The sequence below is a fragment of the Orycteropus afer genome, unplaced genomic scaffold (genome assembly GCF_000298275.1).
Source record: "Orycteropus afer afer isolate SDZICR_OR568_19922 unplaced genomic scaffold, OryAfe1.0 scaffold00082, whole genome shotgun sequence".
NCBI lineage: Eukaryota > Metazoa > Chordata > Mammalia > Tubulidentata > Orycteropodidae > Orycteropus > Orycteropus afer.
This window is the reverse complement of record NW_006921669.1, coordinates 546,084-560,140: the sequence shown is the minus strand read 5'-3', so window position 1 is coordinate 560,140 and position 14,057 is coordinate 546,084. Positions and strand designations below refer to the sequence as shown.

Sequence of the window (14,057 nt, the reverse complement as noted above, 5' to 3'; positions counted from 1 at the left end):
TCTGACTCCAGAGCCACACTCCAGCCCTGTTGCTGCCTCTGGCAACACTTTCCTGCCACTGTGCACAGGGTACTTTCACCTCCTCCCAGCCTTCCTTCCTTGCATTCCCTGCCTCTCTGCCAAATACCTGGTCCCTTCTCACCATCCTGATCCCCACTTGGCTTTCATGCCTTCAGGACTTACATGAGCCTTTTTGTCTCTCCCCAGGCGACAGGGGTCCCAGACCAGCACATCTTGGTGGCAGTGCTTCCTGGTCTGCCCACTGCTGCGGAGGTCTTTGTCTTACCATATCAGGACCCGGCAGGAGAAAGCAAAAGGTCGGCCGAGGACTTGGAGCAGGTGAGTCCTCAGCAGCTTGGAGGGGTCTCTCTGGGATCTGGGTCAAGAGGGAGGACACTAGCTGTTTGTCAGGTCTTTGACTTTCTGGTCCTTAGTTTTTTACTTATAAAGTGGTGATCCTAACTATAGCCTTACAAAGAAACACATACAAGAGGATGTGTTATGGAGAATGACTAAATTAATCAGTATATCCACAGTATGGATTACTTGTCAATGTTTATATTGACTTAGATATATCTGTGAGTGCTAACCTGAAAAACTGTCCCAAGATAGTTGCTCAGTACACAGAGAACAAACCCAGGACAAGGGCATCATCACAACATCACAAGGACTTCCATCACAAGAATGCCGTGAGAATCAAATGACAGGATCATGTTCTATTTTTGGAAAGGTATACATTTTATACAAACAATTAATCCTTTCATCACCACCATACTAAGATGGCCTGATTTGGTTGATAGTAAGTACTGACTTCAGAGTACCCGTACTGTGCTCTCCACCGTCTTCTGGGATATTAGAGAAAGTGTGTGTGTGTGTGTGCACATCTGTGTGTTTCTCCCTCTCCTGGCACCTTTAGTCTTTTTCTTCCTCCTTCTTTTAACTTCCGAAGACTTCATCTCTGTAGTAGGGATTAATATATTATTCTTGTTCTTCTTCTCCCATGTTCATTCAGTTAAAATGATTGGTCTTGGCCTGGTTGCCCTGGTAGAAACCCCATAATTCAAGTTTCTGAATTCTTCCAGGTAGATAAATTAAAACTAGGATTCCTCTCAGCCACTAAATAAATATTGGCTTTTTCCCCTCCAGTACTGAGAGCTTTTCAGTTTACTTTGAATAAACCCATAATCTATTCCCATGATCTTTAGTCTTCCAAGATGGTTTTAGAACTCCTATAAAAACCTTATTAACAAGAACCCAAATTACACCGTGGCCCACCTTCTAGCACATACCTCCCTTTCAACTGCCACTTTCTCACTTGGCAGAAGATTCACCTCTGTAATTTTCCCTGTGTGCAAATAATGAAGAACAGATCTGTCAAGGAAAGCCCTGTTGAACCCTATTTCCTAGTGAACTGCAATTGAAGGGCAGGCAGCAGGTAACCCATTAGATTTGCATCTGACCTTGCTCACCCTTGGCACTCAGCTTACTATTATTGTCTACAAATTATTATCTGTACCTGCAATTTAGCAGGAGAAAAATGGGTTATATCTTATCACAGCACTGCTGAGGACCCAGAGGAGAAGTAGACCCTTATATCAGGCCTTTGGTTATGAACATTTACAGTCATTGCTCCTCTGAAAATCTTATTGACTTTTCCAATGAAATCTACATTATAATCCTTTCAAGTATGGATGAGAGTATGAATTTGGAACCTGTTACTTTCCTAGGCATTATATCATCTGTGCATTTTTATTTAGCATGTTTTCCATTGTTCTCTAAAACTGTGATGTTTTCTAGATGCTTCTTTGAGGGAAGATGAGGAATTGAGAGGGTCTGCTTTATGAAACTTTTGATTGATTGTGAAGGGATGTATCTTGCCTCTGATTGTTATTCTCTCTAGACTTGTTTCCCTTTCTTTTCTGTCTCTCCTGGGTGCCTCCTTCAAAGGCCTACTCAAACAGCTGGGTGATTGTCCTCTAACAGCCCAGTAGCAGCCATTGATGAACCATTTAATCAAACATCTAAAGGCACTGGCTTTTTGAAGACTATGGGACTTAGTCTAGCATACATGAAAGGACTCAAGCCATAACAATAGAAAGAGCACAGGTTTGGAGAAATATAGATGAGGATTCCAGATTCAGCTGTGCTATTCATTGCTTCTATTTTACAGATGAAGAAAGTGAAGACCAGAAAAGATGAATAATTTACCCAAAGTCATACATCTATAATGTTATCAGATAGGGTATTTCGGGAGATTAAAGCAATGATACACCAAAGTACCGGCCTATAGTAGATGTTCTGTAAATGGTTAATAGATGATGATGGTGATTATTATGATGATTTATGATTATTTTATTATAGGAAGAGAAGATTTGGAAATTGGAAAAAAAATGGACTTCTTAAATAGACTGTTATAGTCAAGGTCATGTATTGACAGAGAGAAAATGTTGGGGCTAAGGAAAAATAATGAATGAAATGTACAAAATAGAGAAGAGAAGGACAGTTAGAAAAAGAAAGGGCATGTATGAATGACTGTGACCTAGAATAAGGATGAGCCCACCTAAGTTATCCTGCCATTCATTTGCATTAAAGCAAAACAAAATACCAAATTAGATCATAATGCTACCAAAGGAGATTGAAATGTATCTACCGATTGTAGGACTCAAACCAAAATAAACACAGTAATGAAACAAGAGCTAAAGCAAGTGCCTAAGAAATTCATATCTTAGTTATAGATAAAATTAATGCTCTAACTGAAAAGCACAATCATGAAATCCACTGATAAAAGCCAAGCCACAAGTGGAGTGTCTAGGAAATAGGGATTTCCCCTTGGAAACCTGTAATTTTCCATCCAGTAGAAGTCCTTCCCATGCTTCTCTCTGACTGATTGATTTTAAAGTGAAAAAATTCAGACCCCAGCATGGAGGAGTGACCTGCCTGGGCTAACACAACTCATTAGGAGAATCAGGTTCTTATTCTGTTTCTGCAACTAACTTTCAAGCCTTTCTGCTGTGCCACGCTGATGACAGAGTTGGACACCACTTTGTATCTGTGTCTAAGAACACCAAGGTTGTTGCACCATGAATAACATTAAAGTTTTTGTTTTGAGGGTTGTATGTGTGTGCTTGTATTTTTAGTGGTTAAGGCATTTGGCTGCTAACCAAATTCATGGTCTGAATCCACTAGCCGCTCTGTGGAAGAAAGATGAGGCAGTTTGTTTCTGAAAAGACGAGGCAGTCTGTTTCTGTAAACAGGGTTCGCTATGAATCGGAATTGACTCGATGGCAGTGAGTTTGGTTTTGGGAATGCAGTTGACAGAAACCCAGTTCAAACACGTTTAAAGAAAAAAAAAATACAGTAAATTTATGAGCTCATTTAAGTGGGAAGGTCCTGGAATACAGTTCAAGCATGGATTAATTGAGAGCCACTCAAAAGTGTGACCAAATTACCCCCTGCTCTTCTTTGTCCCTCTCTCTGTCATTCCTTCTCTTTTCTTTGTTACCACATGGGAAGTATGCCTGAGAATAAAGCCAACACAGGAGACCAAAGATGGCCACAGAAGCCCCAGCTTCCACTTAATTTGTCACCCCATCCAGAAGACAGGGTCTCTCCCCTAATAGTTCAGTAAGAGCCCCAATGGACTAGACATTTAAGAAAAATGCAAAGTAAAATCAAAACACAGAAAGGAACTGCCTCCTAGGAAGGTTGCACTGTTGAGTCTTAGGTGTTGGGAATGGCTTGCCTTGCCCCTCTCTTAATGGTCCGGCCCCTTTCTTGTAAAGAGAAAGCACAGAACCCCCACCACAGGGAGCAGTGGGATCCCAGGCAATGGGCCCTGAAGAATGCAAGGGCCAGGCCCAGGCAAAGGGTTCTTGGCTCTCCTCCCTTGCTGCCTCTGACAGCATTCCCAGGGGAGCAGAGATGTTGGCTTGACTTGAGCTTTCTTGTCTGTGAAATAATTTGAAAATTCCTCTCAGTGAGAAGTACTTGACCTTGTTATCAGGATGATGCAGGCTGGGTTAATTAAGTGACCTCTGTCTGGAAGGGTTCCACCAGTCTTCATTTCAGATCTCTGGCGAGTGAGAAAAGGCTCACTTGCCCTTAGCTGGCTTCACAGGGAGAACACATCCCCTGAGGCTGGCTGTTCAAGTATGGAGCAGCCCTGCCCCTCAAATGCATACACTTTTGCCTCTCTCTGAGTCTGCTGAAGTAAGCAAATTTGTTTCTGGCTCTCTTGGAGGGAAGAAAGACCACCGTACCCTGTCTAGGCTGTTGGATGCTGTGCTGGGGAGATAGGGAGTGTACATGTTGTCTTTCAAAATCCTTAAAGGGCATGGAGCATTTAACGGGGGGGGGGGGGAGATGCTCTTGGAAAAATGTCAATCACACAAAGAATTTCCTCCTTCTTTGCTCGTGTCTTCATGTGAATTTGGCAGATGAAGAATCCAAAATCTAGGAACAGGGGAGGCCCTTCTGCATTGGAAGTCTATTGGCAGCATTTAAATAAATTAAAAGATTCATTATGTAGTAGAATTAATAACCTCAGACTATTTTCTATATGGGGAGCTCTGGTAGCATAGTGGCTAAGACACTTGCCTGCTAACCAGATGGCTGGCAGTTCAAACCCACCAGCTACTCCTCGGAAGGAAGGTTGGGCAATCCTACTTCCATAGTGATACTGCCTTGGAAACCCAAGGAGGGGTCGCTATGAGTCGGGTTTGACTTGACGGCACATAACAACAACAACAACAACATTTTCTATATACGTCCCTTATTGTCAGTCCTCTGAGTCAAGAATTTTGAATGTGATCGAGTTTAATTATAGCAGTACTCTGGAGTTCACAAGAAAGTCATTAAAGCAGGAAATACACTTGGAAGTAGAGTAGATCAGAGTACAACCAAAGGAATATGGCCCAAGGAGATGGCCATAGAGCTGTAGATAGAGAATCCAAGAGAAACAAAGTATTTACAGACAATGTTCTTCATTCACTGAGCCCCATCATCCTGATGATTCTTTTTACATTGTCATCAAGCTGATACTTTGGTGCTGAGGAAGAATAAGACTGAGTTATTTCTTAGAACTTAATTGTTGACTCCATGGCTTTGCCAATTATTTAATCTAGGAATTATTTTGTATGAATGAGAAAGATCACTTTGTGTGTTGAAACAAAAAGGAAGATTTCACAACTGCTGTTTGAAAGGATCCCAATAATGGAACAGGATGAAAATTAACAAAGATCATACTAAGCAGGGCTCTCTAAATAGGGCACAGGAATTCTGTCTCTGTTCCTTTAGGTTTGTGCTCTTCCTACCAACTTAAGGACAAAAAAAAACTCGAACCAAACTCACTGCCAGAGTTGATTCTGACTCGTAGTGACCCTTTAGAACAGAGTAAAACTGTCCCGTAGGGTTTCCAGAGCTATAACTCTTTATGGAAGCAGACTGCCTGTCTTTCTCCTACAGAACTGCTGACCTTTTGGTTAGCAGCCGAATTCTTTAACCACCACTCCAACTACCACAGAGCTCCAATTTAAGGATAAGCACTAGCATTTTGGCTCAGTGTAACTTTGTCATTGATAAATTTGCTGAAACCCTTTTCAATCTGTAGTTTCAACTTGTACTACCCTTTTGGTTATATGTTTTATAAACTTATCATCTGCTCTCTTGTCTTTCAACTTATTTCCTTAAGTTTCAATGCTTGACCCTTCCATTGTAATAAACTGGGAGTTTATTTTCCCCTACTGATTTCATTTTAAAATGTTTAGATATTGACTGTTTCCTTTGTGTATTGCTGCTACTAAATAAATATTTCAGTGCACTTCCTTCTAGGTACACCATGGTGTTGTATCCATGACCCTCTTCAGGTAGGGCAGAGCCAGGTGACCAATTCTGGCCAGTGAGTTGTGAGAAGAATCAATTTATGTCACTTCCAAGCCGAATACTTAAATGCCAGCTGAAAACCCTTAAAAACTACCTTCTCCTTCAGTGGTATAATGAATGGAAATATTTGAAGCACTTGCTGCCCCACTGGCTGGTGTCCTCAAGTGGCATGATGAGCACTGTTTTCTACTTGCAGTGGATATGAAGTGTGGGCAAGAAATATACTTTCATTATTTTAAGCCCCTGAGATTTTAATATTATTATCTCAACATAATCTAGTCTATTCTGACTGCTGCCCTTGATCTTCGTATTTCAAGAAGAGGAGTATGAGGAAAAATACTTAGATAGTAGTTTTCTAGTATTTTCAGTGAGTCCCCACTTTCTTTTCTTCAATAAAGTGTGGTTTGCATTGAATCACAGGAATATTCCACCATGTAGGCAGATGCTAATATGGGATCTCTGGTGGCCTACTGCCTAAGGCATTAGACTGCTGACCAGGAGGCTGGTCGTTCAAACTCACCAGCCACTCCTCAGAAGGAAGATTGGACAATGTACTTCCTTAGACACACTGCCTCAGAAACCCAAGGAGTGGTCACTATGAGTCGAATCAACTTGAGGGCAGTGATTTTTTTTTTTTAAGGGTAATGTGGTCATGATTCTTTAGCTGACACATTGCCACTGAGTTGGTTTCGACTCATGGTGACCCTAAAGGATCTACCTCATAGGATTTCCAAGACTGTACTCCTTATGGTAGCAGACTGCCTCATCTTTCCCCTGTGGAGTGGCTAGTGGGTTCAAACTGTGGACCTTTTGGTTAGTAGCTGAGCTCTTAACCACTATGCCACCAGGGCTCCTTTATTTAGCTGAAAGAGAATAGAAAACAGACTGTGTAGTAAAGCAGCACATGAGGGATGATGAGTACAAAGGATGAATGAAATTTGTCAGGGTGACCCACTCTTCTCTGGAATGAAACCAAAATAAATAAAATCTACTTGTTTCAATACTTTCAATATCTCAACAGTCACACATTATTTCACTGAGGTCTTTATCTGACAAGTTTGTGTTCTTCTCATTTGGGCTGTCACACACCCTTCTGTAGACTTTCCTTTATTCTGCACCTTCTCAGCCACATGTCGATCCTCCCAAACATTACAAATTCTGGTGATCAGAATGCAGTAATTCTGACTATAGTGTTAGGGATTGCCTAGTCCTGTAATTCATATTGAGTAGCTAGCATAGGACTGGTGTTACAAGTTGTGTGCTTCAGAGATGAATGAGGGATGCCAGCAAAATTAATAAAATGCTACAATTCATTTTCATTTCCTTCCCTGTTGAGCAAGACCACATTCCAAATATCTTTTGCTTATCTTTTTGTGAACTGGATAAAGGAACATGTTTTCAATGAGAATGTCCTTGGATAAGGAGTCAAACAAAACTGAAGTCTAGTCTCAACTATTCAAATATTAACTGGGTAAACTTAGGTATGTCCTTGAAGCATCAGGTTCTCATCCATGGAGATACCAGCAATAACACCTAAAACATGCTTCCCCCCGCCCCAGAAGAAATAAGTAACTTCACCAAAATAAAGTATTTATTGCATATACAGTGTACTTACAAATATATGTAACAACTCTTAGTTTGATGACAATAATCCTGGATCAACATTTCTTCAAGTGGCATGGAAAACATTTAAAATATTGTCATAATCTGTCAACAGTATCTTATACTCATTTATTTGAGTGGGGAAGTACATGGTTCTAATTGAGATTAATCTTGTATGCAGTGTAAACTTCATTTACTTTGGTTTCTTGTGTGTAATTTCTTTCCCACAAATATGTGTTCTTTATTGCATCTCCTTTGATGCAAGTTAAATACATAAAAAATATTTTATGCTATGAGATTATTTTTGTATAGCCTGCCTAATTTTGTAAATGATACAGATAAAGCCAATGAAGCAGTATTATACACCAAAACAAATCTTGGAAGTTAATTATTTTCACAGGGTACCCTCCTGGAGATTATAAATTAGAAGTATGCTTTTTTGATGAACTCTATTTTCTAGTTTAGTTATTTGTATCTCCCACTTGAGAAAAAAATTCTCAGACAAGAAATAAAAATCACTTTAGCTGAATAGGGGAATTTTTCTTTGGCTAATTCATTTTTCCTATTTGTTCACATGATAGACTCTATTGAACAGGGCAATTTCTTAATTGCTTCTGACATCTTTTTCATTTTTGAGTAAAACTATTTTTTCTGCAAATGTATATTTATATTTATATTTGTGTGTGTGTGTGTGTGTGTGTGTATATAGCTCTGGTGGCATGGTGGGTAAGACATTTGGCTGCTAACCAGAAGGTCAGCAGTTCAAACCAGTGGCTCTGTGGGAAGATGATGAGGCAATCTACTTCTGTAAAGATTTACAGCCTTGAAAACCTCATGGGAGTTGCTATGAGTAGGAATTGACTTGAAGGCAATGAATTTGATGTGTGTGCATGGGTTTGGGGGATGTTTTCCATTGGGGGCGGCTCCGTTTTAAGGCTGGGACCTGAGGTAGGTGAGCGAGGACTCATGGGCTGCTTTTTGCTTGAGGGCAGCTGTGTTTTAAGGCCAGGGCCCTAGGTAGGCAGGGGCTGGGTTTGGGAGCTGCTTTTCACTTGGGGGCAGCTCTACTTTAAGGCTGGGGCCCGAGGTAGGTGAGTGTAGGGCTCAGGGGCTGCTTTTCCTTGGAGGCAGCTCTATTTTTAGGCTGAGGCCCAAGGTGGGCAGGTGCAGAAGGGTTAGGAACAACTGAGGGAGACGAACTTGTCTGTCAGGTTGCCGTCCTGTGGTGGCTTATGTGTTGCTGTAAGGCTGGAGGCTATGCCACCAGTGTCGCAACATGCCAGCAGGGTTACCCATGGACAGGTTTCCGTGGAGCTTCTGGGCTAAGATAGACTCAGAAGAAAGAAGAGGTCATCCACTTCTCAAACAATTTGCCAGTGAAAACCTAACGAATAGCAATGAAACATTGTCTGATATATTACTGGAAAACTTTATGAACAACCCTGAAACATTGTCTGACATGGTGCTGGAGGATGAGCCCCTCAGGTTGGAAGCCACTCAAAATTTGACTGGGGAAGAGCTGACTCCTCAGAGTAGAGATGAGTTTACCAATATGGATAAAGTAAAGCTTTCGGGACCTCCGTTGGCTGATGTGGCATGACTCAAAATGAGTAGAAACAGATGCAAACATCCATTAATAATTGGAACATGGATCTAGGAAAATTGGAAGTTGTCAAAAATGAAATGGAACACATAACTATCGATATCCTAGGCATTAGTGAGTTGAAATGGACTGGTTTTGGCCATTTTAAATCAGACAAACATATGATCTACTACATTGAGAATGACAAACTGAAGAGGAATGATACGGCATTCATCATCACAAAGACTATTTCAAGATCTGTCATAAAGTACAATGCTGGCAGTGATGGGATAATATCCATACATCTATACAATGTTATCCACAATCTATGGGATTATCTATGGCATAATATCCATACAAGGAAGACCAGTTAATACTACTGTTATTCAAATCTATGCTCCAACCAGCAAAGCCAAAGATGAGGAAAATGAAGATTTCTACAACCTTCTACATTCTGAAATGGACTGAACATGCAATCAAGATGTATTGATTATCACTGGTGACTGGCAAGCCAAAAAGTTGGAAACAAAGAAGAGTAATGAGTAGTTGGAAAATATAGCCTTGATGATACAAATAATACTGGAGATTGTATGATAGAATTTTGCAAGACCAATGACTTAGTCATTGCAAATACCTTTGTTCAACAACATAAGCAACGATGATACACATGGACTTCACCAGATGGAATACACAGGAATCAGATTGACTAATCTGTGGCAAGAGGTGATGAGGAAGTTCAATATCTTTGGACAAAACAAAGCCAGGAGCTGATTGTGGAACAGACCATCAACTGCTCATATGCACATTCAAATTGAAGTTGAAGACAATTAAAACAAGTCCATGAGAGCCAAAACATGACTTTGACAATATCCCTCCTGAATTTAGAGACCATTTAAAGAGTAGATTTGATGCATTGAACGCCAATGACCGAAAACTACAGGAATTGTGGGATGACATCAAGAACATCATCCATGAAGAAAGCAAGAGGTCATTAAAAAGACAGGAAAGGAAGAAAAGACCAAAATGGATGTCAGAAGAGACTCTGAACTTTGCCCTTGAGTGGAGAGAAGCTAAACCAAATGAAAGAAATGACAAGATAAAAGAGCTCAACAGAAAATTTCGAAGAGCAGCTCAAGAAGGCAAAGCAAATTACTATAATGAAATACACAAACACCTAGAGTTAGAAAACCAAAAGGGAAGAACAGACTTGGCATTTCTCAAGCTGAAAGAACTGATAAAAAAATTAAGCCTTGAGTTACAATATTGAAAAATTCTATGGGCAAAATATTGAATGATGCAGGAAGTATCAAAAGAAGATCGAAGAATTACACAGTCACTGTACCAAAAAGAAGTGGTCATTTTTCATCCATTTCAGGAGGTGGCATATGATCAAGAACCAATGGTATTGAAGGAAGAAATTGAAGCTGGACTGAAGGAATTGGCAAAGAACAAGGCTCCAGGAATTGATGGAATACTCATTGATAGGTTTCAACAAATGGATGGCCCACTGGAGGCACTCACTCAGCTATGCCAAGAGATTTTGAAGAAAGCTACTGCAAAAACGGCAAGGAGGCCACATGTTCTGACCTCCTCTAATCTTACAAGAGGAAGACAGGGTTACTGGCAGTAACCCAAGGCCTATTACTGCCAGGCCAGACATGCTGCCTCCCTCCAGCCCTTTCTCCAACCGTTCCTCCCAGAGCACCCATCACCTCTCCTTCGTTTGATAATTCACTGCAGTGGCCACACAGAACTCACAGATTACAAGGTTTATTAGGGAAGCACCAAGCTGCAATTTGCTTCAGAAAAAATGCTCAGTCTCTCTCTCAGCCCACCGTCCCTCAGTCAACAGTCTCTCACAGTCTCTTTCCCAGCAGTGCTGGTCCCTCAGTGTCTCACTCAGCGATGTGTGTCTCTTGTATCTCTTTCCCAACAGCACGTGTCTCTTTCAGGGGTGTGTGTCTCTTTCGGCAGCACGTCTTCCTCCACCAGCAGTCAGAGAGAGTTCTGCCTCTAAGAGGCCTCCTTTTGAGCCTGGCAGGGTGGTCAAACTAGCCAATTATAGCATCAGAACTCTAAGCACCTGAGAGAGAGTGGGCACCTCTCAGAACATTGTTTTGTGCCACTCCACAGAAATACTCCAGGTGGACACCTTCAGCAATCAGGAGCTCCTCAGTTGCTCATAGCAAATCCCACCTTGGAGTTTACAAAGACTCATGGGTAGAAAAGCCACACAAAGTAATTTACTACACTGCAGCTACCTAGCCAACTGACTGGAGGAGATCCATATTTATACTCATTCCAAACAAAGATGATCCCACAGAATGTGGGAGGTATCAAACAATATCATTAATATCGCATGCAAGTAAAGTCCTACTGAAGATAATTCAAAAATGGTTGCAGCAGTATATTGACAGCTCCCAGAAATGCAAGCTAGATTCAGAAGAGAATGTGGAACAAGGGATATCATTGCTGATGTCAGATGGATCTTGGCTGAAAGCAAAAAATAACAGAAAGATGTTTACTTATGTTTTATTGACTATGCAAAAACATTCCATTGTGTAGATCATAACAAATTGTGGATGATATTGAGAAGAATGGGAATTCCAGAACACTTGGTTGTACTCATGAGGAATCTGTACATACATCAGGAGGCTGTCATTCAAATAGAACAAGGAGATACTGTGTGGTTTAAAATCAGCAAGGGAGTGTGTCAGGGTTGTATCCTTTCACTATACTTATTCAACTTGTATGTTGAGCAAATAATCTGAGAAGATGGATTATATGAAGAAGAACGTGGCATCAGGATTGGAGGAAGACTCATTAACAACCTGCACATGCAGATGACACAACTTTGCTTGCTGAAAATGAGGATGACTTGAAGCACTTACTGGTGGAAATTGAAGATTATAGTCTGCAGTATGGATTATACCTCTATATAAAGAAAACAAAAATTCTCACAACTGGTCCAATAAATAGTTTCACAATAAATGGAGAAAATATTGAAGTTGTCAAGGACTTCATATTACTTGATTCTGCAATCAACACCAATGGAAGCAGCAGTCAAGATATCAGATGACGTATTGTGTTGGGTAAACCTGCTGCAAGAGATCTCTTTCAAGTGCTGAAGAGCAAAGATACCTACTCAAAGACTAAGGTGCGCCTAACCCAAGCCATAGTGTTTTCAATTGCATCTGACGCATGCGAGAGCTGGACAGTGAATAAAGAAGACTGAAGAAGAGTTGATGCTTTTCACTTGTGGTGCTGGAGAAGAATGCTGAGAGTACCGTGGTCTGCTAAAACGACCAACACATCTGTCCTGGGCGAAGTGCAGCCAGAATGCTCCTTGGAAGCGAGAATGGCCAGACTTCGTCTCACCTACTTAGGTCATGTTGTCAGAAGGAACCAGTCCCTGGAGAAGGATATCATGGTTGGTAAAGTGGAGGGTCAATGAAGAAGGGGAAGGCCCTCAACAAGATGGATTTACACAGTGGCTGTAATGATGGACATAGGTATAGCAGGGATCATGAGGCTGGCATAGGACCAGGCAGTGTTTCTTTCTGCTGTGCATAGGGTCGCTATGAGTTGGAGACAACTCTATGACACCTAACAACAACTAATACAACTATATATAGAGAGAGAAAGAGAGAGAGGTGTGTGTGTGTGTGTGTGTATGCCTATACACACACATATATGTATGTATTTCACTTATACATTATATGTAATTATATATTTCACATATACACGTTTACTATATATACATTTCTTTATAAATGTATGTGTGGTATGTGTTTCCTAGCCAATGAATTTTTGATTGGCTTCTATTAAAAAAAAATCTGCCCTTAGATTTCTATAATGATCCTACCAATTGAATGATAAGAATAAGGTAAACTAAGAACTTGTGTACTGCAACATGAGCGGCACGCAGAGGAAAACTATTTTTCACAGTCTGTGTTAGAAATCCACTCTGCCTATAAACCTGGACCATTTTGCTGGTAATGAGGACAGGGCATGTAGGTGAGATCTGTGGAGCACTGTAGAGTAGCCTCAGATAAAGTTGTTTTCAACAGAGTCATTTTTCCTGCATCACTTGCCAAATGGCCATGTTTAAGAGACTGAGCATGCACTGCATACCAGGTGCTCAAGCACAGGTCACTGCTGGTCATGCCAAGTTCCTGTTGTTCAGCACAGAAGTTCATTGCAAGGGCAGTTCAGCTCCGTTACCAACTGGGGGCTTCTGCAAGAGACTGCTTCAAAACAAAGCCATCAGCCCCTGATTAATTGATGAAGGGTTTGAAGACATCATTTGGTGATTCAATGGACCAAATGAAAAGGAAAAGGATCAAGAATTTTAACTAGGACATCAGAAAGCATATAATTAGACATAAATAACACTTATATATTAAATGGATGACTAGACTATTAAAAACAAGCTAAGGAGACCAGACAAAAATAAAAAGAAATGTGGTTTTCCTTGTTAGCTTTTCAGAAATTCCTCAAACATAGAAGCAAAACAGCAAATTGGGTTGTGTTTTATGCTTTGAATAAGACAATAGTTTTTCTTCTCTGTAAAACCTTAACTTTACACACTTGCCCAAACAAGGTTCTTGGTTCCATTAAAAAAGAAGAAGAAAAAAAAAAAAAAAATCACTGCCATCAAGTAGATTCCAACTCATAACAATCCCTTAGGACAGAGTAGAACTACCCCCAAAGGGTCTCCAAGGCTGTAAATCTTTACAGAACAGACTGCCTCATCTTTCTTCCATGGAGCAGCTTATGGGTTCAAACCGCCAACCTTTTGGTTAACACTTTACCACCATAGCTCCTTTTTGGCCCCATATTTGGGGCTATATATTCCATAGCCCAGAGTTCCATGAGTCTGCCCTGCACACACATCAGACTGAAGATTGTTGCTGTTGTTGTTGTTATGTGCCCTCGAGTTGGAACCGACTCATAGCAACCCCTCCTTGGGTTTCCGAGGCAGTATCACTAC

The 14,057-nt window shown here is 40.8% G+C and overlaps 1 protein-coding gene across 1 annotated transcript in view; it reads left to right on the top strand.

Annotated features, from left to right (window-relative positions):
- Nucleotides 1-14,057, top strand: part of SORCS1 (sortilin related VPS10 domain containing receptor 1) — a 682,844-nt gene that overhangs the window by 648,342 nt on the left and 20,445 nt on the right. The window contains exon 23 of the mRNA XM_007941533.2: nucleotides 208-339. Within this exon, the coding sequence (XP_007939724.1) occupies nucleotides 208-339 (132 nt within the window). The remainder of the gene's footprint in view (nucleotides 1-207; nucleotides 340-14,057) is intronic.